Source organism: Schistocerca cancellata, chromosome 2 (genome assembly GCF_023864275.1).
Source record: "Schistocerca cancellata isolate TAMUIC-IGC-003103 chromosome 2, iqSchCanc2.1, whole genome shotgun sequence".
NCBI classification, from domain to species: domain Eukaryota; kingdom Metazoa; phylum Arthropoda; class Insecta; order Orthoptera; family Acrididae; genus Schistocerca; species Schistocerca cancellata.
This window is the reverse complement of record NC_064627.1, coordinates 753,205,396-753,224,246: the sequence shown is the minus strand read 5'-3', so window position 1 is coordinate 753,224,246 and position 18,851 is coordinate 753,205,396. Positions and strand designations below refer to the sequence as shown.

At 41.3% G+C, this 18,851-nt stretch overlaps 1 protein-coding gene across 2 annotated transcripts in view; it reads left to right on the top strand.

Moving 5' to 3' along the window:
* The window catches only part of LOC126162569 (exocyst complex component 7), a 113,466-nt gene that overhangs the window by 5,863 nt on the left and 88,752 nt on the right, over positions 1-18,851 (top strand). Inside the window, exons 4-5 of one of the 2 annotated variants that reach the window (XM_049919160.1) lie at positions 379-496; positions 11,443-11,675. In XM_049919160.1, coding sequence (XP_049775117.1) covers positions 379-496; positions 11,443-11,675 — 351 coding nt within the window. Of the gene's footprint in view, positions 1-378; positions 497-11,442; positions 11,679-18,851 lie in introns of both variants that reach the window. The other variant, XM_049919159.1, reaches the window with a different exon arrangement.

Here is an 18,851-nt window from a genome sequence, read left to right as displayed (position 1 = left end):
GTAAGTGGGCTATATAGAAGTGTAATTCATAATGACTGAAGTATTGCAAAGTAAGAATGATGCATGTTGTTCTGATGATGCTGATGGAGTGGAAAAGACAAAGATTTAGGGGAGGCAGGTTGTTGTAGGAGGAAAAAAATACCAATAACTGAAAGCTTTTTATAATGGATTTAAATGTATTGCACCTAAAAGAGGGGTCTGAAGTATGCTCTCCTATCATAAATGTAGTTGTCGTCGGTGATTGTAATAAACACCATGGTCCTTTTTTTGTGAGTATCATAATAACTATAAATACTGTTATTGAAGCAAGGATTAAATTTTAAAAAAATACCCAATTGAGCAATTGAGATTATTTAACCTGCTGATCTTTTTACACAGACAACACTATTTAATGCTGGAGGTGATGCCCTGAATAGAGAATTTAAAGATCTGCTCATGCGACACAGCAAGCCAGTACCTCCAATTGTTCTCTTGGATTTGATTGGGGCAGATGAAGGTAAGTCAATTCTGCATTACTGTTTGGCTGATGCTGCGAGCAGTGTCGTGTTTAATACATGCATAATAGTTATTAAAGGTTTTGAAACTAGTTCACTGCCAGAGTGTTATACATTACCTGTCTCAAAACAACAAATAAATCATTGTCATTAGTTACATTATACTATGAAGAATGGAGTTAGTAGTGCAAACTCATTTATTACACTTGCTATTTAGTTATTTATTATTATGACATAATTTGACATCAGTTCCAATTAGCCACAACATTTATGCAACTGATTCTCATTGAAACACTTGTCTGCCTTTCACCTGCCTGCCCCCTCATCTGCTTCTCATCTGCCACCCCCCTCCCACTTCTGCAGCCCATCTCCTCTACGTGAACCTGCCACCCACCCCCGGCTGGCCAGCCAAAGTCATTAGCATTGCAGCTTCCATGCAGTGACACACCAAACGTATGGCTTGTATGGCTGTGCTAGTCATTTTAGCATATCCAAAGAAAATGTTCAACTTTTCATGAATGTGAAATGATGTTAAATCTCATATTATTGTAGTCCACTGTCTAATATGCACTTCAGTGACAACCATTTTCTCAAACACTTTGGTGCTTCCATGCTGTTATCTGGAGAGCACAGAAAGAGAGTAGGCCACTGACTTGGAAATCTAATAAGTTATGATCACCACATGGAGGTGAGGTTGAGCTATGGACAGGCTTCAGATATAGAAAAAACACACATTTATACAAGCAAAACACACACTCACTCTCTCTCTCTCTCTCTCTCTCTCTCTCTCTCTCTCTCTCTCTCACACACACACACACACACACACAGCCCCTGCTGTCTCCAAGCACAGGCTTGACTGCAGTGAGCAGTGATCTCAGCTGTGGAGGATAGTGAGATGTAGAAGAGGTGTGAAGCAAAGGTGGGAAATAGTAATGAAGTAGGGGTGGGGAAGATGGTGTTGTGATGGTCCGCCGCTCGTGGTCTCGCGGTAGCATTCTCGCTTCCCGAGCACGGGGTCCCGGGTTCGATTCCCGGCGGGGTCAGGGATTTTCACCTGCCTCGAGATGACTGGGTGTTTGTGTTGTCCTCATCATTTCATCATCATCCAGGAAAGTGGCGAAATTGGACTGAGCAAAGATTGGATAATTGTACGGGCGCTGATAACCACACAGTTGAGCGCCCCACAAACCAAACATCATCATCATGGTGTTGTGATGATGTATGAGAATGTGCAGGGATATGGCATGAACAGGATGGAGGGCTACTGGATACTGCATCAGGATGCTGTGCTGGGGGAGGGGGAGGGGTGGAGGGGGGACACAGAAAAGGAGAAAGGACTGGACTGGGCAGGTGAGCTGGGAGGATAGACGTGAGTGTAAGGTTGGAGCAGTGGCAGAGAAGGGCAAAGAGTGGAGGAGAGGGACTGCCAAAAGTTGAGGGCACAGGGGTCCACAAGGGTTACAGCAAGGAAGGATATGCTACAGGAAGAATTGTCACCTTGGCAGTTCAGAAAAGCTGGTGGTGGTGGGAAGAATCTAAACAGCCAGAAGATACAGTCATTAATGTCATGCACACTATTTTGCTTGGCATGCTCATCAAGTGGATGGTCCAGCTGTATCTTTGTCACAGTTTGGCAGTGGGCATTCATGCTTATTGGTGGTCATGCCCACATAGAATGCATTGGGATGCAATACAGATCTGATCTCTGTGACATCAATACTCTCAATTTTCTGTATTTTTGAAGTTTCATGTATCAAATTGTGTCGTGAATTATCTTTCAATTTTTGTTAATAAATGCACTGTAATGGCACCATGGAATTTATATAAAATGTATCCGATACCTGCATTTCCTTTTATACCCACATAGGCAGGCTGTTTTCAACTCTAAATGAAACCAATATGCTACAAGAACTGATTCAAGGGACTATGCCAGCAAGAGAACAGAACGGGTAGGGAGGACTTCAAAGTGTCTGTGCACTAAGTTGATCCGGAAAGAGCTAAGTTGACTTTTGAAATTTCGAGTGAAGAAATGACCAGTTATACTGTACATTGCCTATACTACTTTCTACAGACTCGTGGTTAGGCCGAGAAACATCTGTGGAGGCTTAGTATCATGGGGGGGGGGGGGGGGGGGGATCTTGCAAGGTCTTTTCCAGGGATTTGAGCTATGATGAGCACCTACTGTATAGCTGAATATCTTAACAGAGACTGTTAGGCCCCAGCTTAAGTAAAAATGTCTGTTAGATTTCAGTTTTGATAGCACTTGGTCACGTCAAGATTAGGTATTTTGTGTATGATAAATTTATTAATAGTGCATAGCAGTGTTTCATTCTGACAGCATATAAATTCTGTAAATATTAGCTGTTCCAGTTTATTGTATTCAACTATTTTGACAATATCCTGACAAATAGTCAGGATAGTAAGTACTATATTCAAATGTTTATGTTTTTTATGCTATACTTTCTGACTGGTTACACACCCACGAAAATCATCTCATTTTTTTGGATCTGTGGAATGAAATCTGAATCTAATCTAATCAGAACAGTTACTCTAGTCCTGTGTGGTACGAAGTCATGAGGGAGGGAGCTCTTTTGGCCAGTCAGTGGGTATGTACTCTTTTGGACAGTCAGTGGGTAGTATCTGTGCAGATATGGTGCCTGATGGGCAGTGACCAATTTTTATCCAAAGCTCTGGGTGAGTTCATTTGTTTGTTCAGACGGGAAGGTCAGTGACAGTTGGCGATGACAGAATCAAGTCGCAAGCCCTGCAATCTTTCTCAAATGATTTTACAGTAGAGGTCACTATCCATTTGATGGATATTACATAATATGTTGCTACATATGAAATTTAGCTAACATGCTGAATTTTTCTTTAGACTTGGTGGAGATCTCCATCTGTCACCAGTTTTAAGAAAATTGATCTGACATAGGACACTCATTTGTGATTGTGCCATGCCAGCGATAAAGCCAGAGTAAAATATCCACACCATTCCTCATATTTCATAAACGGTGTGAGATATTAAAATCATCTTTTGGCAAATGATATCACACAAAGAGGAGAGTATTTTGCTGTATGGTTATTATGCAAACCTTTACTATCTACTGTATTATTCCACTAACTAAAAACTTTTTCCATGAAAGAATTTAATTTTTAAGGGCCATCGATAGTTGGTGAAGTGGGAAATCATATGGGTTTTGGAACAACATAAGTGAAGACATTACACACTTATTTTGTATCGAGGATGTGCTTTTTGATAAGATACTGACCTTACTTTTCCCCAGTTCCTTACTTAATAAACCAGTTTCAAAATTCTCTCACAATTGCTTCTGCACAACATGCTAATGAAGTGAGACTTGTGTAAATTGTGCTGTGTTTTTGCAAAAGAAGTAAATTTTAACATGGCACCAAGAGAAATGGGTAGGTTTTACTCAAAATTCACCACTTTTGACACTTCTCTGAAAGTGAAAAATGGTCAACAAGCCAGGTGGAAATAAACTGCTGCACTTTCAGCAAAATTCTTTTTAGATACTAATCAAAGCAGATGTGACAGATCTTTTTGAATGGTCACCATGCAAGTGTGGGCATGGAGGGAACCTACTTAATATCTACAAAAAATGTGAATGTAGGCTTCAGTTTAAAACGGCACATCCCTTCCAGCACTTGGCATTTTTCCTACAGTGCCTGCCTGCAGCCCCCACCACTGCCACTCTCCCCATGTGCACTCTGCCACCTGCGCATCTGCCAACCACAGTATTCGGCATGGATTCTATCTGGGGGACGGTAAGTGATTTGAGAGACAAGACACGGGAGATCTGTGCGGTGGGTAGTTTGTCTGTGAAGGCCACAGTGAGATCCTCTGTGTTTTGGTCAGGGAACATTCGTCACTGCTGATGTGACCACCATGTCTGACTTGGCTGCAAGGAAGGGACTTTTTAATATGGAAGGGTAGCAGGTGTCAAAATGGAGGTATTGTTGGTGGTTGATAGGTTTGGTGTAGACTGATACAGCCATCAGTGAGATGGAGGTAGACATCAAGGAATGTGGCTTGTTGGGCCTAGGAGAATCAGCAAATGGGGAAGATGATGTCAAGGCTATGGAAGAATGTGGATAGGGCGTCCTCACTGTCGGTGCAGATCATGAAGTCTTCAGTGAATCTGAACCAGATGAGGGGTCTGGAATTCTGGGTGGTTATGGAGGATTCCTCTAGATGGCCCATAAATAGTGGCATTAGAATGGTACTGTGTGGGTGCTAGTGGCCATACCACACATTTTGTTTGTAGGTGCTGTCTTCAAAGGAGAAATAATTGTGGGTGAGATTATAGTTAGCTATGGTGACCTCTTGTCATGCTCTGAATGAATAATATCCTCTCCACTCTCATCTCCACCCTTCCCACAGTGTTATTCCACTATCCACCCAATCTACTCAGTATCCTTGTCCAATCCTGTACACAAGGCTTGTATACCTGTAAAAGACATAGATGCCAGACCTGTTTCATACATTCTCCCACTACCACACACTACAGTTCTGACAAGGGCATTTCCTACCCCATCAAAGTAAGGGCCATCTGTGAAAGCAGCCATATGGTGTGCCACCGTAGATACAACCACTGTGCACCATTCTATGTGTGCATGACCACTGACAAACATGAATGACCATTGAGAAACTGGGACCATGAAACAACTGGACTATCCAGCCACTGAGCATACAGTGCATAATATGACTTCAACGACTACTTTACTGCCCGGGAAATCTGTATGATTTTCACCAACAGCTTTACTGATTTGTCCTCCAGCTACCTCTACCCCCTTCCCTACTCCCACTTCTATCTCACACATGCTTTGTATATGCTCAGGTCATCTACTTCTCGTCTCCCTGTGCTGCTGTCCTGTGCCCCCCCCCCCCCCCCCCCTGCCGCCACCACCACCTTTCAACGCAGCACACAGCAGCCTACCATCCTACCATCCTGTCTCTGCCATGTCCCTGCACACTCCCACAGGCAGCACTACAGCATCTGCCACCACACAAACTGCATGAATGACAGAATTGTTGGGTTGCGCAAGTCTCTGAACTCAAGTAAGGGTGCGGTTAACGTGCCATGATATCATGGATATGGACATAGCAGAGCTGAAACAAAAATGGGCATCCCAGGAGATATTCCATGTAGAACAACAAACACAAAGGAATAATGGAGAAACTGAAAAGACTGCCACTTTCATTGTCACATTCGATTCTCCAGCACTGCCTGAACATGTTATGACAGGGTTCCTTCAACTTACAGTTAGGCATAACATACCAAACCCTATACAGCACTATAAGTTCTAGTGTTTTGGCCATACAACCATGAGTTGTGGAGGTGAAGTGACTCATGGGAACTGTGGAAAAACAGTCCATGATGCTGGGACCGACTGCATGTATCCAGTGATCTGCATCAACAGCTCTGGGAGCCGCCCAATCTGGAGCTGAGGCTGCTCTGTTTTTTCTGAGAAATGCAAAATACAGGAAATAAAAGTGACCATGTGAATTCCTCTATGCTGAAGCCAAAAAAGAATATAAGGTGAAGAAGCCCTCTGTCCTTACCACCTCGTATTCCTCCATGGTGCAGAAATCTGTTCTCAAGGTGGATGCTTTGACATAGACGACATCCAATGTGTCTGTATCCACCATAAGCACCTTTACTTGCAAGTGTACATGCCAAGGAAAAAGAGTAAGGACAAAGCAATCAAGGCAGCTGCAACAGGAAAGACCAACAACTATTCCACAATCAGCATCCAGAAGGCACACAAAAAGCAGAGTGCCTCTCAATACCCCATTTCACTCCCATCTTCATAGGGATAGGGTGCCAGGAAAGGTCCCAACGTTCAAGGTCAAAAGCTGTCCCAGGCACCATCAGATTTCATCCTGGTGCGTTTGACCAATGAGGACGACATCATGGAATTAGATGCCTCGGATCCTGGCAGCCTCTCTACTCCTCCTTGCTCTACAAGTGCTTTACCTCTCTGGAGCAAAGGTAGCGTAAATTAAAACTACACCAATGGAATGGCTCCCATTCTAGAGCAGAACTTGAATGGGTTCATGAGTCATATGGAGGAACTGAAACTCCTAGCAAAGGCACACCCCTTGTGCTTGTGTTTACAAGGAACACATTTTAAAGATACGGACGTACTTGTGCTACAGGGCTATACGCTGTACTGCAAAGATGACATATCAAGGTAAAAGAACCAAGGTAGTGGTCACAGTGTTTGTCACTTATGCACACCACTCCTCTGCTCTCCTCCTGGCTACTGACCTACAAGCAGTTGCAGTTGAAATTCATGTGTATAAGAGGATCACTATTTGCTGGCTGTATTTACCACTGCAAGATGCAATAGAGTCTGAGACACTCACAGATCTTGTACAACAACTGATGCAACCATTTCTCCTCCTGGGAGACTGGAGAGGCCCAGAGTAATTTTAGATTTGGTGCAGTACAGGAGAGATTCCACACTTGCTTCCACTTTTAATATGATATTTTCTGGTGTTTTATTTGAGCACCACGATCCTGTAGCTGTTTTTACATGTGGGGTCAAAACAGGGGGGGTCTCTGTTGGTTGATCTGTTGTTTTTCCGTATTGTGTCCTTAAGGTCTGACTGTATGCTGTCTTTGATGCAGAATTATATGCGATCATGAGGGAAGTGGAGCAGATAAGACATTCTTCCAGTGCTAAATTTCATGTCTGTTCCAATTCTCTGAGTGCCCATCACTCTCTGAAACATTTGTACGCAGCAGATAAAGTACGGTAGTCCAGACCATTGAGGATGCCCTCCTCCAGCTACAACTACTGGGGAAGGAGGTGTCTTTATGCTGGGTACCAGGGCACATGGGAATTTTGGGGAATGGAAAGGTTGTTCTAGCAACCAAGGTGGTGTGTCATAATCTTTAGGTACTGGGTGATCAAAAAGTCAGTATAAATTTGAAAACTGAATAAATCACGGAATAATGTAGATAGAGAGGTACAAATTGACACACGTTTGGAATGACATGGGGTTTTACTAGAACCAAAAAAATACAAAAGTTCAAAAAATGTCCGACAGATGGCCCTTCATCTGATCAGAATAGCAATAATTAGTATAACAAAGTAAGACAAAGCAAAGATGGTGATCTTTACAGGCAGTGCTCAATATGTCCACCATCATTCCTCAACAATAGCTGTAGTCGAGGAATAATGTTGTGATCAGCACTGTAAAGCATGTCTGGAATTATGGTGAGGCATTGGCGTCGGATGTTGTCTTTCAGCATCCCTAGAGATGTCGGTCGATCACGATACACTTGCGACTTCCGGTAACCCCAAAGCCACTAATCGCACGGACTGAGGTCTGGGGACCTGGGAGGCCAAGCATGACGAAAGTGGCAGATGAGCACACGATCATCACCAAACGACGCGCGCAAGAGATCTTTCACGCACCATCTGTTGGACATTTTGTGAACTTTGTTTTTTATTTATTTATTTATTTTGTTCTAATAAAACCCCATGTCATTCCAAGCATGCATGTAAATTTTTACCTCTCTATCTACATTATTCCATGGTTTATTAAGTTTTCAAATTTATACTGACTTTTTGATCATCCTGTATTTCAGTGTGCCATCCCATTGCAAGCTATAACCTCATTCTTGAGCTCCAGAGTCTTGTGTTGGTGGGAGCAAGAGTGGCTATAAGTGACAGACAATAACCTCCCTCTATTAAAGCCCACGGCACATCCATTATGTGCTTCCTTCCAGCCATGTAGACAGGACAAGATTCTCCTCACTTGTCTTCACATAGGCCACAGTCCTATGACATACAGCAAGAGGACCCTCCAGCGTGTCACTTGGGGCATGCAGATCATTGTTCACCACCATATTTTCTGAGCAGTGGGCCATGCCCTCTATTTTAGGTAACATTCAAATTAAAGTGGTTAGTGTTTTAAAGTTTTATAAATTGTCCAATGTTTCTTCCAAGATTTTAGGGAGATAATTTTAATCTGTTAATAGGGTGACTGGATCACCAATTTTTTTACATAAGTAGCCTGCCACTGACATTTTCCTGTGCCTTCTTTTTAACTCCTTTTTCGTTTTACTTGTTTTAGTCTCTTGTATAGCATCTTTTATTCTTTTCTGTTGTCTTAGCTTGTATGATTACATTTTAGTAATTTTATGCACATTCGTTGCTTTTAATGTGTTTAAGGGTGTTGACAACCTCGCCGTTGAGTACCCGTAAGCACTCACATACATCCACCCCTACCCTGTTATACTGTGCATTCCCACACTACACCACCTCTGTACCCCCACTACCCACCCAAACCGAGATTGATGATCAATGTGGTTGAGCCTCTGTGTCCAGAGATAACAGCAGTCATGTGGGTGTGAGTTGTGCATGTATGAATGTGTTATTTCCTAAATCTGAATTAGGACTTTGTCCGACAGCTTAGTGTACTTTTAAATGTACTGGGTAATCGTAATTAAAGTACAGCTACTCATGGATGTCCAGTGTGGGCTGTTAATTATTGTATGGTAACAAAACTTAGTAGATACGCCAATGCATTGGTGTAGAACTGATTTACACTGGGAAAAAATAGTTCCAGTTTTGGCCACCAGGTGCAAATCTGGCAATGTACACTGTTTGTATGATGGTATGACATTCACGATGTCAGTTGACAAGCCATAATGTGAGTGAACAGCGTAGATATCTAGAAGAGAGACTGCGTGCTTTTAGTGAAATTGTTTTATGTGGGTGGCAGCAATTACAGTGCTAGATTGAGAGAATATTGCCAACTGAAAGGCCAGAGGAGAGGCTCAATGTCATTAAATGTTTAAAGATGATGATAATGAAATTTGAAAACACGAGTGAGCTCAATGTGGCACCTGGAAGAGGTGTCCTATGCCAGTGGAAGTTACTCATGAGGTTTGCTGCTGCTGCAACTGACCATGCAATGTGGGCTGTGGGTAGTGCTAGTGCTAGTGGTAGTGCTCGCGCAGTGTTGTGAGAATTGTCCAGCTCGTGGTCAACAGTACAGAAAGTTTTGTGGTGTGTTTTGCACTGGTACCCGTACAAGATCCCCGGATGGTGCTGAAATCTCATGATTCGCAGAAACATTCTGAATTTGCTCTTCGGTTTCTGGCAGGGCTCGAAGTTAATGACTTGTGGCCAGGCAATACTCTGTGGAGTTGTGAGGCACATTTTACACTACAGGGTGCAGTGAATATATAGAGCTGCCAAATTTGGGGTACTGTTAAACCACGTGTTCTGCACGAATAGGCATTAGACTCGCCATGTGTGGCTGTGGTGTGGATTCACAAGAACCTTTCTTCTTCGAAGAGAATACACCCGGAGGGCCTGTCAGGTGTACTGTGACATCTGCACGTTATCAGACCTCCTTGTACAGCATGTGATTTCTGCTTTGGAAGAGCTCAACTGTGTGGAAACCAGTAACCGGTGTAAATGCCTAAATGTCACATGCAAGCATGCAAACATGCTTGTATTATGTCATACAGGTGCTGGATGTCAATTTGTGTGATGGAGTTAATTGCCTGTTGTACTTGTCACTTAATAAAGGGATGGTTAATACTGGATGTCGAGACGTATCTGGTGATAGAGTAGGCCCAGCCAACATGACGACACTCTGTAAAGTGTGTTGGATTACAACAGCGATATGTGGACAAATGTTATCATGTTGAAAAACATCCCCTTGAATGCTGTCAATGAACGGCAGCAAAATAGGTCGAATCACCAGACTGACATGCAAATTTGCAGTCGGGGTATGTGGGATAACCGTGCGAGTGCTCCTGATGTCATACAAAATCACACTTAAAACCATAACTCTAGTTGTAGGTCCAGTGTGTCTAGCTCGCCGATTGGTTGGTTGCAGCCCCTCAACTTGCATTTTTCTGACCAACACCTAGCCTCAAATGGTTCTTGTGCAGAAGTGGCTTTCATCAGAAAACACAACAGACCTCTGCTCCACCCTCCAATGAGCTCTCGCTTGACACCACTGAATTCGCAAACTGTGGTGGTTTGGGGTCAGTGGAATGTACACTTCAGAGCACCCGGCTCAGAGCTGTCCTTGAATTTGTAACAGTTTGCTGTGTCACTGTGGTGCCAACTGCCTTTCGAATTGCTGCACAAATGCACCACAGCCATACACCAAATACGATGGTCTTCCCTCTTGGCAGTGCCACATGGCTGTTCAGAGCCTGGTCTTCATGTTACCATACCTTCCTGTGACCACTGCTGCCATAAAGTCATGTACAGTGGCTACATTCCTGCCAAGTCTTTCTGCAGTATCGTGAAAGGAACATCCAACTTCTTTTAGCCTTACTACACGACCTCGTTCATAGTCAGTGAGCTGTTAACAATGGTGTCATGGTTGTCTTAAAGGTATTCTTGACTAATATCAACTCACCATGTTCAGTATCAAATGTAATTAATGTTCACAACCATTACAGCATGTGTTTAAAGCCAACCTGATTTGCATCCTTACAGTGACATCACTAGTAGCAGTAGTCAAAGGCAGTGGTCATGTGTGTATGATTTGCATTTGCATGTTGTCTAATGTTTGTTGTGTCTGTTTGCAATGCAACATCCCCAGTGTATGGTGAGTAGCAATTTATCCTTTTCATAGTACTGTCATTATTTCGTCCTGGATTTTCCATTGTTTGACAACACCATCTTGGTGTTGGAGATTTTTTTCTGTCTGTTTATATTGATTTCATAGTATAAGGAAATTCCCCACACTTCTTTGTGTGTGTGTGGGGGGGGGGGGGGGGGTTTCCAGCCACAATATTTTTCACCTAGAAATGGATTGGAAGATATGTACATCCAGTTTGTATTGTTGTTACCAGTATATAGTTGTTCTCTACACATTATCATTAATGGAAAAGAAAGATTGTATTAGGGCGTATGTAATTCTTGTTTATACAAATCCTGCCCACAGATACGCCAGTAGAGGAAGTCCCTTCAGCTCCAGTCCAGCTGCCTGAGGATGTGGCTGCTGAGTTAGTGCGCATGGCTGATTGGCTTATCCTACATAATCGTGATGAATACATGAATGTGTATGCTAGAGTTCGTGCTACGGTACTACTCAAGTCGCTGCAGCAGCTCAAGGAACATCAGAAATCTGCAAGTGGTGGCAGCATCCAAGGAGTTGCAGCTGCTAACTCACCAATGGTAGTAAGTTGTATATTCTAAGCTTGCTGCTGTACTGCTTCAGATCCTGCATTCCAGCTTGGTAAACTATATTGTACAGTAATTCTTTGCAAAATACTTAGGCTGAAGTAAGTCTGAGGTAATTATTTATGTAAATATTGAGGAATCAAATTTACTACTTAGAGTACAACAGCGCTTCAGCATGTATATTACACTCACATGAGTACTCAGTGTGTGGAAAAGACATGTCAGGCATTTATGTTTTCCTACTTGCTCCTGCATGGAGCATGTGGGGGGGGCAAAAATGTGGCATGGGGTGGGTGGGCACTTGTGTGTGTGTGTGTGTGTGTGTGTGTGTGTGTGTGTGTGTGTTTTCTTGAAGTCGTCTTGTCTCTAAGCTTTACAAGCAGTGTGGAAGAGAGGCAGTAGAAATATTTTACATTATGAATCATGAAGATGCTATCCGCTTGTACCAACCATCTCTCTTGAAAGAACAGTTTTGCATTACAGAGATTTTTCTAATTATGTTATCCTCCTACACACCATTAAGGATTTCAGCTTAACAGCTTTCAAGAAGAGATTGTGTATTAGCTCTGTAACTTTCTGACACTGATGAAGGACTTCATTCATGATCCAAGACTGTCTTCCTCTCCTTGCAGCTAGTTTGAGGTGATGATTTTATACCAGTTCGGGGAGTTACCCGTAAGTATTTGACTGATGAAGTAGTTCAGAGTTGTATAACAAATCTGATAAGCTTTTTCCTTCTCAAGTACCTTACCTATCTGTCATTTTGGAGTAAACAACTTTTCACAGCACCAACATGTAAGCAGAAACATTTTAAATTTCATTAGAGATTTTCTCCTTTAAATCAGTTTCTCAATGTCAATACCTCTTTGTAAATAATGGCATCATTATGGGCTACTGAATTCGCACAGCACCTGGTGTTTCGATATGCATCTGGATTAATGACTGCAATATTTTCTGCAGGAAAGCAAGACCTGTGTTTTGGAGGAATTATTTTGTTAAAACATTGTTTACTTTTAATTGAAAGTGTTTAATTTTCAAATATTACAGGATTTTACAGTAGAGAGGTGCTAATAATTTATATTTTGCTTACTTGATTTTACTGATACTCCTGGATGAAAACAATTAATGCTATTTTTTTCAGTCTTACAGGTCTGATCCATATACAAGATATCTGCAGCAAATAGTATCCTATTGCCATCTGTAAAACAGTGGGAATTGCATCAGGTTTACTATACGGTCTTGTTACTTTCCAGCAATTCGTTTTACGTATCATTGACACACAATTTTCCTTTGTGTCCTCCATTTCTGTATTTGTGTAGTCAATGAAGACATACTGAGATGTTACAGCATAGATGAGCCTCTGATATAAGACTTATGTTACGTCTACCTTTCCGAGTTCTGGCAAATGGTACAAGTAGTCTCTGACGCAAGAACCCGAACACTCTGGTATTCTATTTAAGAGATTTCACTGAAGTATGTCTATGCAGCTTACTGCATGGCTTTGCAAGCAGATGCATGAATTGCCATCAATACTTTTGGCTGTTGCTCTACGTTATCTTTTGAACTGAACATCCTATGATCTTCATGAAATTTGCTGGTATTTTTGCCATATTTGTCATCATGTTACATGTCACACAATTTTCCATGACCCATTGGATGAAGTATTTGAGTGCACCTCAGCTGCTTTATGTAATTTGTGCTGGAAGTCAAGCAGTCTAATTATTTTAATGTTGACACAGATTAAATTTTGGTCCTTCTCTCCTTACGAATTCCTGTCCCCTGTAGAAAATGTACAGTCCTCTTGGCTAAAGGCAATTTGTTATTAGGTTATCCTTTTACTAGATACAGGCGGTGGACAAAAAAGAGGAAACACCAAAAACACAACACGTTACCATGCCTAATATGGCATAGGGAAACCTTTGGCATTCAAAGCAGCTTCCAGTCATCTCAGAGTGGATAAATACACTGGTCTAGTTTTCAAGGGAATCTTATACTATTAAAATAGTAACAAATTCAGGTAATGATGATGGAGGTGTATAGCGATCTTGCACCCTTCTCTCCAAAGTAAATGACAAAGGTTCAGTAATATTGAGATTTGGTGACTGTAGTGGCCAGGGGAGATGTGACAATTCATCCTTGTGCTCACAAAACCTTCCTGGAAAATGCAAGCTGTGTGAACAGAGACCCTGTCATCTTGGAACACAGCATCACAATTGGGGAAGAAACATTGTATCACAGAATGGGCTTGATCAACCAGAATGGTCATAATCCTTGGCTGTAATGTGACCTTGCAGAGTAACCATGGGGTCCATAGAGTACCATGATATGGCTGACCAAATCATCACTAAACTGTTGTCATGTTTCACATGGATGTAAACTCGGCAAGAAGTTGGAAACTGTGAAACAAGTCATATCTGACCAAATGACATTCTTCTATTGCTTCATACTCCAGGGAGCACATTTTCCCATTATGGGCCTTACCATCACTGATGTGTGGTTTTGGAATTCCAGCTTGCCCTGCAGTTCGCTGCTTCTGGAGCTGCCTTCATGTTGGTTTGGTGCTGACAGGGTCTGCAAGTACGACATTGTTCTGAATGGATGATATTTCTCCATGTTCCTTGTATGCGGTGTAGACCTTTGATATAGTGCCTCTTGAAAAATCAAACACTCAATCTCCTTTGGTTATGGAAACTCTCACCATATGAACATCAACTATCACCCAAATTCTAATTCACCTGGCTCTGACACAATGTACTCACAATTATGCAGGACTCTGTTCTGACCACGACTGCCACCTGCAACGTACTGAGAATATTGGAAGGCGCCATTCATGGTCAAATACAACAGCACAACCTGTAGGCCTGGCTAGCATTTGTATTTATGTTCAAACATGCATTTGTTGTGGTATTTCCACATTTTTGTCCAACCCCTGTAAGATAATAATGCATATATTTCTCCTGAAGTAATCAGCTGTAGCATCTGGTAGTTGATATAAATAACATAGTACTGTCTTTGTTTCACATTAGACTGCTATCTTCACCCAGATGTTTCTAGTCACATCCACGATCAAGTGCTTTGGAGATCAAAATATGTTTCATTAACACAATGTGGAAGAAATATCTGGTGAAATCTAGGCTAATTTTCTTAGAGACATACCTCTCATACTTAAACATTTCACAACTGTTTACATTCAGTTTCAACCAACTCTTGGAGTCTGCACTACAGAAGGGTTACAACTTAAGTAGATGTCTAATTTTCAGATGTCCAATGAGATTGAAAGTTCAGCTCTACACACAGTATTTTGATGACTGACCTGTCTTCAATATCAGATGATGGTATTAAGTGTGCTTGCAGCTTGGAAATTAGCCAGGCTTTGAGGTGTATTTGGTGTTACATCACTGTTCAAACACCAGTCTGACTCCTGACCTTTGATGTACTTTTATTGTCTGGCAACTGTACTAGCATTCTGTGAAACATACACCCCTTTAGGTTTATCCGTTGCTCATTGAAATCTGATGCATTCATATTAAGCTCACAAATGTACAGTGCTTTTCGCACTCAGAGTTTCATGTGAATGCATGATTTGGATGACTAGTAAAATGCTCTTGCTTTGAAATCTGTTCCATTAAATTGTTTAATGTCTACCTTATCTTCTCTTCTCTCATTATGTCAGATGACTGTCTCGTAACAGAGTGCGTCTGTGCTACTTGGATTGCCCAGGTGTGGCTGTATCACCTGTCAGGCAATCATAATGTTTGACACTTAATATTTATGACATACACAATGGATAGGGGTTTATGGTCAACAAGAAGGTGTATCATCTATACCTTTGGGTAAACATGCTTAAATTTTAACCACACAAAACATTTGGAAACACACCTTTAGAAATCACACTTTGTTGCCTCTGCAAATAGTCGCAAATTACATTTTTTATTTCAGTTTTAGTAAAGGATCATTGATCAGTGTTACCTACAGCTATTCAAATTTCCTGTTTCTGAGTTAGTAATTAGAAGTCTGTGATCTAATTGTTAAATTTATAAAAAATAGTATCATCCACTTGCAGAAGATATACTTAAAGATAGCATGTGACGTAAAATGACATTCTTCTATACACTACTGAAAGCCTGACAGGCTTCACAAACTATCTGATGCAAGTAAACTCTTACAATCATGTAACTCCAGCTGAAAAAAAGGAAACATCACTGTCCAACACCTGAATGCTTATGAAATACTATCAATTCTCATACATTTGCTTAATGTATTAAGCAAATTTTGTTTTCCTATTACAATAATGGAAATTCCTGGGTGGAGCAATGTGTGAAATAAAGGAAAGGCAACCACTCACCTATAGCAGACTGATGTGTGGAGCACAACAACGCACAACAGACAACTGCGTTCTCACTAATTTTTGAGCACTAGCTCTTTTTTCAGCAGTAGGACACACACACACACACACACACACACACACACACACACACACACACACACAGCCAGATCAACACATGGCTGCGGGAGTGTGCCTTTGGGTGTCTGTGAAAAAGTATGTATGTATTGAAAAGCATGTGTGAATGCTGTTCTCTGTTGTGTGTTACAATGTATCACACATTGATTGGCTATACATGAGCGGTCACCTTTCCCTTGTTTTGCATACTGCTAAATTTCTTTTTCTTATAAAACAGGATTACTAAGCATGTAACTGCAGTATGTTTCTGTATATGCCCATTTGTAGTAGATCTTTGAGAAAAAAAATTGTGCAGCAATTTAAAGTTTGATTATTTTATATGCTGAACATTGTTTTATTAATACAAGACAAAAACCCATATAAATAAAAAGTTATTGTCACGAGAAAACTCAAACAGTAGCAAGTATTTGTCCGTTATTACCCCGCTTGTATGCACTCTCACAGGCAAGAAAGTATCAATGAGTCTATATGAAAGTAACTAACAAGTTAGTAGACAGTAATCGGGTGCATATCCAGATTTTAATGTCCAAACATGTGCCAGGTCCTAAAGGGACCAAGAGTGTCGTCACTGACCCCTTTTATTGACAAACTCAGTCTTGATGTTTGGTTAGCAATTCTGCAGGACCAGTGTGAGTTTAAATAATTGATGAAGTGGTTGGATTTTGTGAAGCACAGTATCCTCATGTGTAGCCCCCGGAGATAATGGTGTAGAGGCACTCTTGTATGTAGTGATCTTGTTACAGTGACAATGGGTGTGTGCCTGTGAAAATTGTTGGGTAGCAGTGGGAATGCTGCCTGGTGGGAGGGGATGACAAAGTCATAGGAGCCCTATGTTGAAGCAGTGGCTGCTGGAACATGAGTCAGAGCGGGTTCTGGTGATAATACAAAGGTGATAATACAAAATTTAGCCTTGGCAGAAGTAGAGTAGGTCCAGCAACTATCACATGGGAACTGGGCCAGACAGATCCTCACCTGATGCCCCTAAGTGCAAGCCAACACACACATCCCTGAACTGTATCAGGAGTGCTGTGACATGGGACATAGTAAGTAAATAACTGTCCAGTGCTACTGCCCTTCACAGAATTTGAGACAGCAATTCAGTCCTTGTCTCTGTCCCTTTAACAACTTTTTGCATTAGGGACTCACATGTGCTACTCAGCCACGATCTTAATGAGCATGGAATAGAGATGTAGATACTAGAGATCAGATGTAGGCTCTGTATACTAACTTTAAATTCACCACTGAGCCCTATGAAGTTGTTTCTGAACTCACTGTCTCCGTTGGTTTGGAGGCTATTCTCTCTGGTCTGTGTTGCTGCCCATTTAGCTGAAAACTCGTCACTAGGGTCTGTTGTCAGGTACAAGTGGACTCAATTTGTGTTGAAAGGAGAGCAAATACTCAAGTTTGCAGGTATAATTATGGCATTGCCACTACATACATACCCGTAGAGCATGACAATTATGATGTAGTAATACAATGACTGACCAGTTCTAGGTGAATATTGTTCTGCATATAAATGTAACTTTTTTGAACAATGCTGTAAATTTGTTTTAATATTTAATCTCCATTCAGAAAATGTCTAACAATTACGTTGACTTACACACACTTTCAACACGGTACTAAGTGTGTGGTTACAGTGCAAGAAAAGATGACATGAAAGTGCTTTCTCTAAATAGTCATTAATTACAATAGATTTACAACTCTCTCAAGAAAGCTACAGAAATTAAAGCTAAGGTGCACAACTTGCTGTTAGCCCATAAATGCAAGTAGCCATAATCAAAAGAGTGGTAACATTGCTTTGTGCCCAGTTTTGGTTTGACAGAGCATCTATGTTTTCTCATGGTGGAGGCAGAATAAATAAGAATACAAAAACTTTGCATTGGATAAAATCGGTGTGTTTTTCATCTGAAGATTGAGTCACCTCCTCAGCTAATGGGAAATGCACTGCCTCTTGGGAGCCTAAAAGCAGAATACAACCCCATGGGCAGCCAAGATAGAGCATCTGCTTTCACGTATTGGCTAATTGGTGTGAAAATAGTTTTGATTACAGTATGCGAAGATGTGTCTTCTAAGAAATGGGTGAGAGTTCTCAACTCCATTATAGTTAGGATTCAATCTGTGCTCAACAGATTCCAAATGCACTTGTGCACTCCATCAGGGTTGAAATTGCCCACGTAGTGTCCCCCTGCATCATTGAATTGATCTCCTTTAGTTCCTGGGCATGCCACTCATGGCCTTTTGAAAGTTAAATAACAAGTAATGTTTTTGAGATGATGAAAACAGACACTTCATCAAAATTACCATGTTTCATTTAATAAATTGCAGACTGCATAATCTGGACAAATGACAATTTTTTCAATCTATCAGATGGGAACAGTTCTGAGAATTTGTGGCAGAGGTCATCTATGGCTAACAATTCTTTAGCATTAGAGGTTAATGTAACATTTTTATGAAATGAAAACTCTGACATGGTAATCACATCCAATCCTAAAATATTTCTAGTGATAGGCACAACTAAGGAGAGCAGGAAATGCCTATGTCTTCAATAAATCACTTATAGAGAAAACTGATCTTTCATGGGATTTCTTTGTCCACTATAGCTAAACAAATGTTACTGCTGAGTTGCAGGAGGCGAATGTGAACACAGACAGGTATATTTCACAGTGGCGAAGTCACAGGCTTGTGGCTTGTTGGTGTATAGGGAGGTG